At 39.8% G+C, this 13,895-nt stretch overlaps 1 protein-coding gene across 3 annotated transcripts in view; it reads left to right on the forward strand.

Annotated features, from left to right (window-relative positions):
• Positions 1-1,541: 1,541 nt before the first annotated feature.
• The window catches only part of sema3d (sema domain, immunoglobulin domain (Ig), short basic domain, secreted, (semaphorin) 3D), a 47,726-nt gene continuing 35,372 nt past the window's right edge, over positions 1,542-13,895 (forward strand). Inside the window, exons 1-2 of one of the 3 annotated variants that reach the window (XM_061251323.1) lie at positions 1,542-1,668; positions 13,207-13,398. In XM_061251323.1, the coding sequence (XP_061107307.1) occupies positions 13,245-13,398 (154 nt within the window). In that variant the 5' untranslated portion in view covers positions 1,542-1,668; positions 13,207-13,244. Of the gene's footprint in view, positions 1,669-2,494; positions 2,686-5,752; positions 6,035-13,206; positions 13,399-13,895 lie in introns of those variants that run through there. The other 2 variants (XM_061251320.1, XM_061251321.1) reach the window with 2 other exon arrangements.

Here is a 13,895-nt window from a genome sequence, read left to right on the forward strand (position 1 = left end):
TAAAAGACATGTGACAAGAAATTGTTAGTATAGCAGGAGTCACACCTGGGACATATGCGCTGAATGTCAAAGCAATATGATGAACAACAACCACAAAAAACACATTTAAACGAGACATTCCTTTTAAACCAGAAAATGTTTGTCTCCAATAGACTGAGGAACTGTTTAATTAAAATATCACACACAGAGAAAATATATGTGATTATATGTGCCTGTACTTTTCATTGTGAAACCACATAAGACAGAAACACTCTCCCTTTCATTGAGCATTGCTGTGAAATGCTTTAAAAAGATTTTGCTTTTAATCTTAGCAAGAAGGACATGCCACAGCGACCCCACATCTGCACATCTTGGCAAAAAAAACCTAATAATTAAACACTGGGATGTTTGCCAAACGTGCATGGAGTACGGCAACTAGACAAATAAACACACAACTGAGTAAAACATTGTTTTACCCTGTTTAGATGTTATCCATGCAGTTGTATGTTTAACTGGGCTTCCCGGCGTGTATTTACAATTAGGTTTGTGAAATCTAACATTGAATGGTTGTTTGTATTAATGGATTCAATATGTTTTGTTCCATTTCTGGCAATGATCACTATGTGTTTAAATACATTATGTTTACCCTCTAATTAATTAAACGTGTTTAACCAGCATACTGTAACTTGTGTTTATGAATGCAATAGTTAAAATACTTAGAAGTATAGTAGTAAAATAAATAGAAGTTAAAGCAAAAGTAAATAAATTACTGAAAATGTTTATTTACAGAACAGTGCACAAAGATACAACATAGTGTTGGAACCATTCATTTTAAATGTCACCCCCAATTACAGAACAATAATTACTGTGGGTCTTGTTATAACTGCAATGGTTTTACGTGGGACTGGACTGAAATAACAATTAAGCATTCAAAATTGAGTATAAAAACTGGAAATTATAAGAAATACATAAAGAGCATCCATAGATTATAGAACGTAAGCAATTCATACGCCTTTGTTGAAAAGAGAGGCTTCATAGCTCTCCTAAAGTCACTGACACCTTCAGAACAATGAGGTAAGCAATAATCATTTAATTAAGACCATGATTAGTTGAATCAGGCAGTTCAAGCAGTTTCCTGGCAGAATGAAATACTGCAGACACTGTAGCACTCCTAGTATCTAGGTTGAGAGCCTGTCCAGTGCCCTGTCAAGTCAGAGATTAATTAATAGTAATTAAAACCAAACCTTTTGACAGTTGAACAGGTGTTAGATAAAAAATTGGCTTATCACTTGAGAAATGCCAAGTACCTGTCAAAACACTGAGCACTTCTGACAGATTTTTGAGTTATTGCTCGTGTGCTGAAAATACTGTAATATAACTGCCATCCATTGATATACTTCCAATGCCATGCCAAAACAACAGATGGAGCAATTATGGGTCAAATATCAGTCAAAGCACAGAGGGTTCTGCATTGAACTTTCATGACTGGAGAAGCAAGTAATTCCCCAATCAGTTTTGAGAATGTGAAGACTACCCTGTACATCCTGGGTGATACCAAGTCAACCAGCTGTTCCGGCTCTGCAACCTAAAATCTAATTGACTGCAGAAATTGCCCCAGAGGACAAGCAGCTAATGCATGTGGATTGCCAAGGGAAGTTACAAGTGAACAACATGCTACCCAGCCAACAGGTTATATTGTGGCTCATTTTGTTGGATTCCTGGGCACATGGTCTTAGACAGATACTTTTAGTCCAGATACATAATATCATACAGTTTAAATTTCAGTAACACACACATATTATTCTAAACTGGAAACATGCTGTGGTTAGCACATATAATATCATGTAAGGCATAGAATGTTAAGTATTGTAATTGTCTTTTACTGAAAATTATACACAACACATTATTATTCAACACATTTAATCCAGAAAGTATTGCAAAGTACGATTTTTGACATCTTTCTTGTGGTGGCAAAATACTTCAAAACAGCATCAGTTTAGTAGCTACTTTTCATTTATGTACAGGGGTATGTCCAAATTACAATGTTGTCATGTTGTCTTGAGACCTACTGGGCTGTACCTTTGCCCAAATTGCTAAATTGGGCTATTTATAAATAATCTTGACTGTTTGGAGATTATTTTCTTCACAAAGTACACAAACAGTATCTACCTCAAATTCCATTACTTTTAAATGAATCATGTTTACCTGGGAGGGCCCACTTCATTCCGGTGTGTAGCCCTGCTGTGTGGTGTTTGGTGTTGTGGTTAAGCCTTTATCCCAGCAAAAGTGAAACAGGAAATTTGTCAGGCTGGGCCATAATTATGGATTCCTATCCTCATTATTGACAACTAATTGGTGTAATTGGACTGAAAGCCTTGGCACTGTGGCATCTATGGCACACTAATTATATGATTACCTAATCACCTTTATCCCCTTAGTACTAATATGTAGTCTTCTAAGTGGAATATAAAGCTTAAGTGTTCCCCTGGCGACTCTGTAGGAGATATGCTCTAGTGATTAATGCTGGTTAAGAAATTATTCACAGATTTCTCAACTTCTAATTTGGATTCTCCAGTGGCTCTCGATTTGAAGGCACATATTTGGGGGTTGAGTTAGTTTTCCCTGGTTCTCCAGTGCAGTGGTCTTTCAACACATTCTCAGACCTGAGGCTCAAACAGAGCAGGACTGAATGGAGAAAATAAAAAGGTCAGTTATCAGAAATATTATAAATCATGTTAGGGTAAATGGTGTATAAGGGTATATGGTGAAACTACTGCATACTTAATATTTTTAAAAGACTGCAATTATAAGCAAACATAGTACATGACATTGTTCGGCCTCCAACTTTAAAATGAATGGTCACATTCTGGCTTGCTTTTATGTCTTGTAGTTCATAGACTTTCGGAGTTGCTTACATGGTTGAATAACAATAACCACAGGCATTTACATGGTTGAATAACTCAAACTTCTAAATGTTATAAAATGTATGAATCTACAGGATGTCCATCAATGGTTACTGTGTTTCTTTATTGAGCAGTAGAGACATAATTCTATTAATTATGATAAGTTCTTTACACCAGTTCTAACACAGATGGTAGTTTTTGCATGTAATCTTTTGCAATCTAGTGAGTAGCCAGGTAGAAACTAGCTAGCATGGTAATATTATCCACCTAATTGTTAGAAAGCTGCCCACTTGACCTATTTGACTGAGCAGCATTGATTCTTCCATTAGAGAAACCTTGCTCGCTCATGATTCATGATCACGGACATTACTAACTCAATGTGCAGCTGCTGTCTGTGGTCCCATTCATAGTAGCACACGCAGTCTTTTTTCCATAGCCTCATATTTTCCACACAGACACCACGTTGTCCCTGTTTGTGGTTCCAGTGCTGGACTTGATGCCACAACCTGTTGCCACTGCCTTTCTTGCTCTTTCTGGCACTTCCTCTTATCAACAGGCTCAAAGCAACAGGGATTACTGGCCTCATCAATGTCATCCATCCAATTGCTTTTGAATGTCAAGTTCATGGTTCAATGTTTTCTATATCTGGAAAAAACTTTAGACAAGAGGAAATGGTTGTGTATTGTGTGGCTGTGTTTTGATAGCACAGACAATGCAATATTTTAATGTTAATTCACAATCCAATAAAAAGAAAAGGGATGGTTTTAAAAACAGCTTGTGCCTGTTCATTGAGGGGTAGTTATAGGAAAGGCTTATTAACTCTTGGTTGGGGTCAACTATTTTTATACCTGTGCATGCCCTTAGCATGTGCGCTATAAATCACAGACAAGTGCAGTCAGCTACTTGTGAGTGAGCTCCCTAGAGCCTCTGGTTATAAAGGCACTTGCTATGACAGTAAACTGGGTCCAATAGTCATACGTTCTGAACTCAACTCTGTCTGTAGCACTGTGACACTGTTTACCTTGTTCTAAGTCCTCAGGGTTCTTTGGGTTATTGCTGCATTAGTTTCTTCTAACGATGTGTCAGCCTGTCACAGGATACCACTTGTTTTCTGTGAAAGATATGCCTCTTGTCTAGGACTGCCTCTTCTGCTAGAACTGCTAGTTTGTCATCCACACAGTTTTTTTAAATTCATTTCAGTGACTGCCAAGTCCATGACATTTTCTGACAAACAATATAAACATAACACTTGGTTTACCTGAAGCAGATTCTAGCAAGGTCATACGGTACAAACTGAAGGTGCCACCATTTTGTAAATTTTTCTCCCGAATGGTCGTCAGTGAGTCCTCGAGCCCTCTCCTCTCTGTTTGGACTGCAGGGCGGCAGTTGTTTGAGGCTCTCAACACCTCACTGTGAAACGCAGGCCAAACCAGTCAGAGAAACGTGCACAAGAGTACGAGCCACAGATGCGTCATTCCAGTGCCGGCCCGCGCCCAGTGATAAAACCTATGGCCAGAGATCAGACATTATGCTTCGGATAATGGGGAATCCTCAGGGATGAACTCCCATGTGCAGATCAGCATGATGCACAGATCAGCTTGTGCAAGCCCTGTTGGACGTCACACGCCCATGAATAATGTCCCACCTCCACTCCGTCTGGGCAGAGAGCCATCACTGGCCCGTGAAACTATTGAGGCTGTTCAGAGCACAGTGCTGATACCTGATCTTCCACAAATAACCCTGTATGTATTCAACCACTCTTGACATTGGTTTGATATAATTTAATTGAGGCCAATTTCAGAATGGCATGTCTCAGAATGTATACCTGTTAAATGCATTAATGACATTTACTCTGTTTGTTTTTTTGTGGATTGAGTTATCTGCTAAGCAAGCAAATAGTATTGAAAACGTATGTATTACATCATTTTAGTTATTCGTATAACATATTAACATATTAGCCAGTTTATATTGAGGAGTGAAAAACATTATGAACAAAAACGTAACTCATGACATTGGTCAGATATAGCAAAGTATGACCCAATAAGGTCAGAATTAATATAATGTCTCCCCACCACACACTAGACAGGACAGTGTTTTGCATATTTGTCAGCTGTGGCTTTCGTCTACTATTCTACAGCATGTATTTTAATGCTGAATATACACAGACAAATCCTTATTACACCCCAATATTCTAATTAAGAGTTCCCACTCTCAGACTGGAATATGTGCCACTCAATGTCCTAACAGTATGTGTGAAATACCCAAAGCCTTTACACAGTGTTCGACGTGCTTGGTCAAAATAAAGCAAGAGTTGTTGGTTTAAGTGTTTGGAAGATAATTCATATTTGGAACCTTGTTTAAACAGTTTCTACAGATTAATTTTGCCCATAAAAACGTTCTTGCCAAAGTGATGAAGTGCACTGTCTGTGTCACCTCAGTAGCCTATGTGTCAGCGTGCAAAAACTGAAGAAGAAGAGCAGCTGAGCTCTGTTGCATGCCAATGTGAAGTTGAGTAGAGCCTGCGGTTATTGTATTTATTACAGTGCTCAAGTTGTAACCGCGGTAGCATAGTTGCTGCATATGTCATCCACAGTTCAAGAATAACCTTTACACCTTTTTCCCCAAAGATATTAAAAATTATCTAGCTATTGAAATATCTTTCCTTTTAAAATAGATTTATGCAGAAAAGATTCAAATCCCCAAATTGGCAAGTAGACTGGAAACACAGCTGGCTTGGGAAGAAACTGACCTGAAGCTCGCTCCTGGCTGGGTAGCTGTTTTCTGACCCCACCCTGTTGGGAGAAAGCTCTAATTGTAGGTTAGCCGACTCCCAAGGCCAGCTGTAGTTTCACTACACGAGTGCACTGACAGTCCACCAGCGAGCGGCAAGGATAACTCCAAAACGTTTTGAGCGTTAGGGAATATACAAACGTATATTTTAAATGTGTTGATACTTTCGCGGAATATCGTTTGTACTTGCGTCTGTCAAAGCACGTTTATTCTCGTCATACTCTCACTATCCAGGGTGCATTCGTTGGCACGCGGTTAATTTGGCTGAGTATGAACTCGTGCGTGAACTGTCTTGTGCCAAAAGTGCCAAAAAGCGTGCCGGGGATCTCCTCTCCCTCAGCGTGAAACACCTTTGAATACAGGTAGGCTATATTTCCGCTTGCTCAGTCACGAACACGTATTACTTTTATGCAATTTTATGCCACTACTATGCAGTTTACTACACATTTCATTCAATTCTACGTTTTCATTGGCATTCCATAACGCAGCAACATTGTGTGTTCGTTAATATTATGGGTATTGTTGGTCTTATCTTTAGTGCGTAACCTACTAATAATAATCCAAATGAAGTTAATTGACATATTTGTTAACCTTTTGCTTGGAGACGAATAAGTTTGTGATACGTTTCTGTGTATTGTCCTAGGGACGAAAGTTTATTCGGAGATTTACGACATTGAACTGTTGATCTGCGTTTACAAAAATGCATAAATTATCAAATGCATGCAACACTGATGATATAAATTGTCATTAATTTGCGTAATTTAGTTGGATAAAATGGTATGGCATAGCATTAGCTAAATATTGTGATGACTGTACATCACAAGAAGAGAATACTGATTTTATTTAATGTTCTGATTAAGATGCTGCTTCCTCATTTTAAATATGTGGTGTTGTGAGAGGTGAATCACTGAGAGTTGAGAATTTAATAAAACTGTAGGAGACATGATTAAGTTCCATGTAACTACAACATAATTACATAAACAGGTTCCTGCAGGAAAATGGAAAACTAGGGTTCAGTTTTTGATATCTGATACGTCTTATAAAACTGTGAAAGTTTTAGGGCACTTGGAAGCACTTTGGTTGCCGAACATACAGAACTAACACTGCTTTTGAGTTTCTTCAAAAGCTTGAAGTTCTCCACCCACACTTTCATTCCTTCTCACACATTTGTGCCAGCCTTCTGCGTTGGGGCACCCAAGCCTTAATATTTGCTTAGTGAGTTCTCCTTGTGCCTTGTTAAAATGTAAAATTATCTTTTGTTCTATTTGTGAATATGTCTGGTTAAATGTCTACAGAAGTGTTTGTTTCAGACTAACAGCATAGATAACACATCTGCTTGATAGACTTTATGGGAACTTGCGCACTTCAGGGTTTTAAGGTATTTCTGAGTTTCAGCTAAGCTCATGAGAACCAGCCACACTGTATGCCTGCATCCTAATGCCTTAGCAGTGTCAGGATTCTTCAGCACCCCACCAAAACCCAAGGTGAGGAACGTGATGTTATTTAGATGTATCAAGCTGGCTGGTAAATGCATCTCGTGGTGACTTTCTGCCATGATTTTAAATGGTTTGTAATTAAATTGTTTTATGGAGCGTGATCTGATTACGATTTTCTGATTACGGTGTCTCCTCTTAAGCATTTTGAAGATTTCATATCAGCATATGCATTTCTGTGACTAAGCACATACAGTACAGTGTGAGAATGTCCCTGCTCTCTCTGGTTCCTCTCCTGCCTGCACATTCTGGGTTCTGTGATGTTTTGCTCACTTAGCCCGGGGCACTAATTCAACCAAGTGTCTTAACTCCTGGTACTTTTTCCCAGTTGTTTTGATTTCAGTCGACAAACACTGGCTTACTAGGGCACACTGTTTATAATCGTGCTCCTTTTTTAGAACTGGAGGCTATCCATATATGGTTGAGATCCCAGATTCCCCTGAACACGCAGATATGGCCTCTTTAATAAAACCCGTCTTCCTTTGTGTACTGAGAATCCGTAACACCAGTGTGTCACAGTCCCTGGTTGTCAGGCTCATTCAGCTGCTGAAGGGGGCTAGCCCCATGAGCTGTACAGAGATTTAGCCCAGGTGGGGTATTGCTATACTCTAGGGCTAAATTCCTTCAGTGAAACTCACATGTACTGTGCCGTACGTGTCGTGTGAATATTTTTCATTATCTCACTGGAATCAATGAACAATTAATCTCTCATGACAACACAAAACACCAGGCTGAAACAACTTTTTTATGATTTCATATCAAAACCTTAATTTCACAGAAGTGTACCCTGCAGGGTCTCCCTGCTGTCAGGAAGACTGATAGAGTTCTGCCCCACTTTGCACTGTCTGAATACAATGGGGCTCTGTCAACAGAGACAAGCAGAGCTGCAAGAAAAAAATGCAGTATTTATCATGGCACTGAACGCTTACTCAACATCACCTCTCCCTGTATTCCATCTTTTTCTGAACCAATGCAGGCTTAAGTGAAAGATATGCTCTTGCCCACTGACATGACAAATAAAAGAACATTTTGAGGTGGTATTACTTACTACTGATCCTTCTTCTAATTGAGAGGTGAAGATTAAGCGGTGCACTTAAGGCAGTGTTCATTTTGTCATGCACCATTAAGGGCATCGATGCAAACTTGCAGGGCGTCTAGAGTTACCAAGGGTCTAGTCAACCTCTGCTGGAGAATGTGAAAAGTTCTTTTAGTGGAGGGCCTCTCACTTTAAGGAATTTCTCTGAACATAAGGTTGTGAACATCTGATGTTTCCTGGCATTGCTCCTGGCTCGAACTGGTAGACGAATTGTGTTCCAAAATCTTGCTCCATTAAGATAAATGAGGATTAACACGTACCATTAAACAACTTGCACAAAAAAGAACAAGATGAATTTCTGAAGTTAGCATTAAATAACAGGCAGCTGTGTCCTTAATGGCAGGTCCATGTTGGCAGACTGAATCTTTGTTTTTACTTTTACTGGCTTTATTCTAAGGATTTGTCTCCATCTGGCCAAGTGACAATAGGCTCCAAAAGGTTCACTTGAATTGTGTCACATTCAGTAGAAGTTCCATATGGCATTTGAGTTTAATTGATTTGCCCAGTGATTCTCAGCTCTTGTCCCATGGGGCCACACTGTGTACATATGCTGGATTATTGCTCCAAAAATGAAAGTAATAAGCGATATTCTGCAGTTTTTTTTTCTATAATTTTGCCTTAAACACATTTTTGTCTGTCTCTGTATTGTATCATTGTTAATTAAATTAGTTATCATATGCCCAAAGCAGTTGACAATATGTCATTATGTTAAGCATGAATTTGTTTAAGGCAAAGAGGAACCAAAATTAATAGAAGAAAGAGTGGTAATGACTGTATTTCTTTCTGCATGATTTACTCAAATCACTATCAAATTAAGACATTAATAAAAAGTAAGTAATTTTGAGCTAAGTGGGAACAGTACTTAGTGTAAGACTGTGTGACCCTAAGACCAGAGCTCTTATACTGGACAGGGCCAGTTGTTGAGGGTGTCATGGCATGGCGACATATTTTATACCAAGTGCTTCAGATGAAATTCAGATGCAGTTCCCTATACAGACCCCACACTGTGCAATGAGAATTGTAATGCAAAATATCCTTGTTCAACTTTTCTGACTGGATGCCCCAGAATAGTGAATGGGAAGAAAGAAATTGGAGAGGTGGACAAAATATTAACATTCGGAAGAAAATACAATTTCAGAATTAGTTGGATAAAAGAAAATATAATTTGTCTCAGCAGGAAACATATTCAGTCTTGATATAGCATTTCAGTTCAATTTGTTTGTATTAATAGCCATGCAAATAATTAAGCCCTGGTCTGACCAAAAAGGGCTGCCAGAATGATGAATATGTTTTATTAGTGCTAAATGAGTAGAGTAACTGGAGCTTTTCCCAGCAACAAGGGAGCAATTTCATATATAAATTATATGGCTTATTGAATTTCAGTGGTTTGTATGAATTTAAAAAGAAGTTAGTTATTAACTTACTTAAATTCCTCTCAATTAATTTTGATGGGGATTTTAGTATGTTTGATTTAGCTGAACTGTGTGTAGAAAAAAGAGAACAATGTTCAAAGCCAGTGTCTAGTGGCATTCTATGCTGGTGTAGGTGTATATGAGGCATACTATACTTAAATGTTTTTCCAAGACTTTTCAGGTAGAATGTTGAGAAGTTCAGCAATGCACAAAAATGTGTACAGTGAGCTCAGATAACCAGACAACTATGTGAATACCCATCAATTTAACATGATATCCCTCAGCCAAATCCTGAGATTAAAACACAGACAGTGATATCTCCCAGTTGTTTATGTGTATATAGGGAATACCTGCATACTGTCATTTTTACTTTGGAGAGGATTAACAATGAAGAACAATGAACGTATTCCGCCTGCTTTCCATGGTTTTGTTTGAGTTTATTGTTTGCTATCTGTCTGGTGATAGTAATTTTACACTTTTAAAAGAAAAATCAGTGATGATTTATTAAGCCTGATGCTTTAATTCGGTCTGATGATAGCCCTATTTTTTTTTAGTCAGGAATTCAAATAAAGACTTCAAAGTGTAATTAAAGGACAATGCATTTATATAATAACCAAACTGCTATTTAGTGATTTCCTTCTTCTGTGTACCAAGCATTCTGTTCTTCCGGCCAAGAATAAGCATGCAGGGTAACTCATGTATTTGAAGTAATGCCCTGTACAGTGTAAATGTTTGCTGTTTGTCTGGAACATTTCAGATCATTATGAATGAAAGCCAACATCTAACAGTACCACGCAAACAGATACTGTACATACTGTAACTGTAGGAGGTTACATATTGTGAGTTCAGTGAGACTCATGAATTTATTCAAATGGCATACAAAATTTACTTATAGGGGCCTGTCATACACAAGGTTACACAAACAACATTAATTCTGAGCTTATTACAAACCAGGGAGCAACAATTTTCTGTTGTCTGCAAAAACAATTCCTCTATGTCAAAGACTTTGCTTTTGCCCCCTGTCTCAAGTGATAACAAAAATGAAAGGTTTTTGTTATCATTATTTTTAAACCAGATTTTACAGCAGATATGTTCAAATGTGTTTAATTGTGAATGAACTGAATCAACTTGTACCTGCTTTTAAGTGGAAAGTTTTGATGTAATTGAGCATACTAACTACTTAATAGAAAATGAAATAATCGTAAAAGAAAATGTCTTTGGTATTGGAAACACCAAGCTGTATTTTCCTTTTTACTGGGCACCTGGGCATTGGTAAAAAACATGGCTTTAATTCAGGTCTCTTTATTGTACCGTCTCGAGAAAAAAACTGTCAAGGAAGAGATTGAACATGCCTTTTTTAAATACATATAGGCCACAGCATTCGTTTCGGATTTTTCACCATGGCCATAATGTTTTTAACTGCTGTGCTTCAAAGATGGCCAATCATAACACTAAGTCAGGCGTAGCGTCCCTGGACGTTCGGATGTTGCTTTACCCATTTGGCACCCATTGAGTGATCGTTTGATCAGCCATGTTGAATTTCCCTTCTCATGAATGGTTCTTAGAGAGTACTCCTGACTTTTATGCAGTTTCTCTTTGCCTGGGACCCAGGGCCAGTGGCTTCGGTGTGGCTGCGGCCCTCAAACAGGCGGCCGTTTGTGTGCAGGTTACACAAACAGTGTGCAGTCCGCATGAGCTGCGTCCACTCGGGCGTGTTATAGCCTACGTCACTTCACAAGTGGGCTGATCAGCTCACACAAACGCACATTTCACAGGCTGCCTCTGAGAGAATTCCCTCAGTTATTTACCCACACGGGTACTGCCTGGGGTTGGAGAAAGAGACGGATCTTTGCTGTTTGCTCCTTACTCTTTTTAATGTTAAGGCCCACACACTACATTTCAGCTACAGTGCCACATTATTGCAAAGTTGACATGGGGAGTGTTAGTAATGTTGCCTCTCTCTTTACTACTGTCCAATAAATAGTTAATGGATATAGGGCTAATTACACATATTGTACCAAAGGAAGTTGTTGGTAATAGGATTTTGCAATACAATTATTCTATAATGAGGATTCATTTGACGTGCATACTGTTTTGAAAGAAGTGAGTGCTTTAATTTATTACTTTGCCTTCAGTATGAAGAAAAGTTTGAACTGGGAGCATAAATTCTCCACACAAGCATTGTTAGCCAGAGGAATTCAGTTGCATTGTTTGGATTGAGAAAAAAAAAAACTAAAATGGCTTGCTGCATTGTAGAGCATCTTTTTCAATTGACCTCAATTGCCTTTAGTGGGGTATCTACTGTACACTGATTAAGGTGAAGCTGAGTAAATCAGATGGATAGAATAACTTTAAGCCCTGGGGATGTTTACACTTTGCTATTGCATTTCAGAGTTGTTAATGTATGAATAATAAGGCGTCCCAACATTAAACACGCTTTCTGCATTAGAGCCCATGTCCTGGATTTCTGATGTATGGCGCCACTCGGATTACAGTAATATTTACACTCCAGCCTGTATTATATAGACTTCACAGGCTATAAACAGAAGTGATATGATACCTGTGAGTTTATGTGGGTGGATCACAGACAGAATATCCAGTGACCCCATGCCTTTCCTTGCTTTGCCGTGACAAGATGCGTACAATGGCCTAGCCTGCATGCTTTTTTCATAGTTTGGAAATTCAATGCAAGAATTTCCGAAGACAGAACAATGGTATGATATAAGAATATACGATAAGTAGAAAAGTAAATGAGAATGGAATTCTTTCCATAAAAAAAGTCTGGAGAACAGTTTGGAATGAGATGTTATATTGCACATGAATTTGCTTTGTGTTAAGACTTGCGGGGTGAATGACCGGAGGCTTTGACTGCTGGGATGAGTGGGAGCGATGGGGGAAAGGGATCCGTACCTTAGTGGGATGTGATCCGTGGGCCATCCTGACACGCGGGTGGGGGCCTGAAAGGGACTCTGACCCTGAAATAAAGGGTTGCTGGTGTGGCGGCAGCATTGGCGTCTCCATTTACCCACAAGTTCAATGGCGCTCAGCTGATTAACAGCAGCAGAATGGGCTACAAGAATACCCAGATGATCATTAACCAAGTGAGTCCCTTCGACAGAGTCCCTCCAACGCTTAGAGCATCGCTTAGCATGAGAAAGGGGGGAGGGGGGAGGGAAGAATGCGAGAGAAAGAGCAACAGTAAGAAAGACCTCTAATACGGCTACTTTTATTGTCAGGCTGCCCATTGTGCGTGCCAGAACGGATTTAGGAATGAGCATTTCTGAAGACAAAAGGAAGCGCTGGAAGGAGTCAGCAGCTGACGAGGTGGGGGTCTTGTAGGGGGGTACTGGTAGGACCCATCAAAGTGGATGGACATGCTTGAGAAGGGTCCATGGTAAACAGCTGAGTATTCGCACACCGGGGGTTCTCCAGGGCTCAGCCCCCCATCCCTACTCCCCACCCAGCACCCCTCCAGAATGGATGTGCGCCACTCCCTGGAAGTTATCTAACCTGCTCTTGCTCTCCCCACACAGGGCAGAAGACTTCACTGCGCTGCAGGCTGGTGTGCACCATGGATGCAGGAATGGAGGCTGGAGGGGTGAGCACCAGCCCCGGACGACCCGGTCCGCTCCGGGTCTGGACCAGGCTGCTCGCGCTGCTTCTGCTGGCCCTTCTGACGGACAGCGCCAAGCAGAGCATTGCCAGGGTCACGCTCGGGTACAAAGGTAAGGGAGTGCCGCACTCTGAGAAGCAGACTGGTGTAAATCTCTGATTGAGCCTTGCTTGCGGAGACTGGATCTGTAAATTACGGTTAATTTTAAAAACAGGATGGTGTCATAGTTTTTCATTTACCAGAAGTCATGGTTGGTGGAACACTTATATGGTACTGTGGTTTCAAGGTTTAGTGGTAAGTGGTCTCAGTTGCAGGAATGGGCCAGATGGTGCATGTAACAGAGATGCCTGAGGGACTGTGTCCCCGGTATATGCACAGAATTACCTCACAGGCTAAACCCAACAGTGATTTATAGCCAAGGGCAAAGCCGGCTATCTTGTGTGTACATGAAAGTTTAAAATTCACACAGAAGGATTATCAACAGCTAAGGTGGTCTTTCCACCTAAAGCCTCTCAGCTGTTGATTTGATTTCCGTCAAATATCCTTCGTTTATATATATCTGATTTTTTCCAGGGCCAACATGGCAGCTGGTATTCCTTTCTGATACTG

This window comes from Conger conger, chromosome 8 (assembly GCF_963514075.1).
Source record: "Conger conger chromosome 8, fConCon1.1, whole genome shotgun sequence".
In the NCBI taxonomy this organism is placed as follows: Eukaryota; Metazoa; Chordata; class Actinopteri; order Anguilliformes; family Congridae; genus Conger; species Conger conger.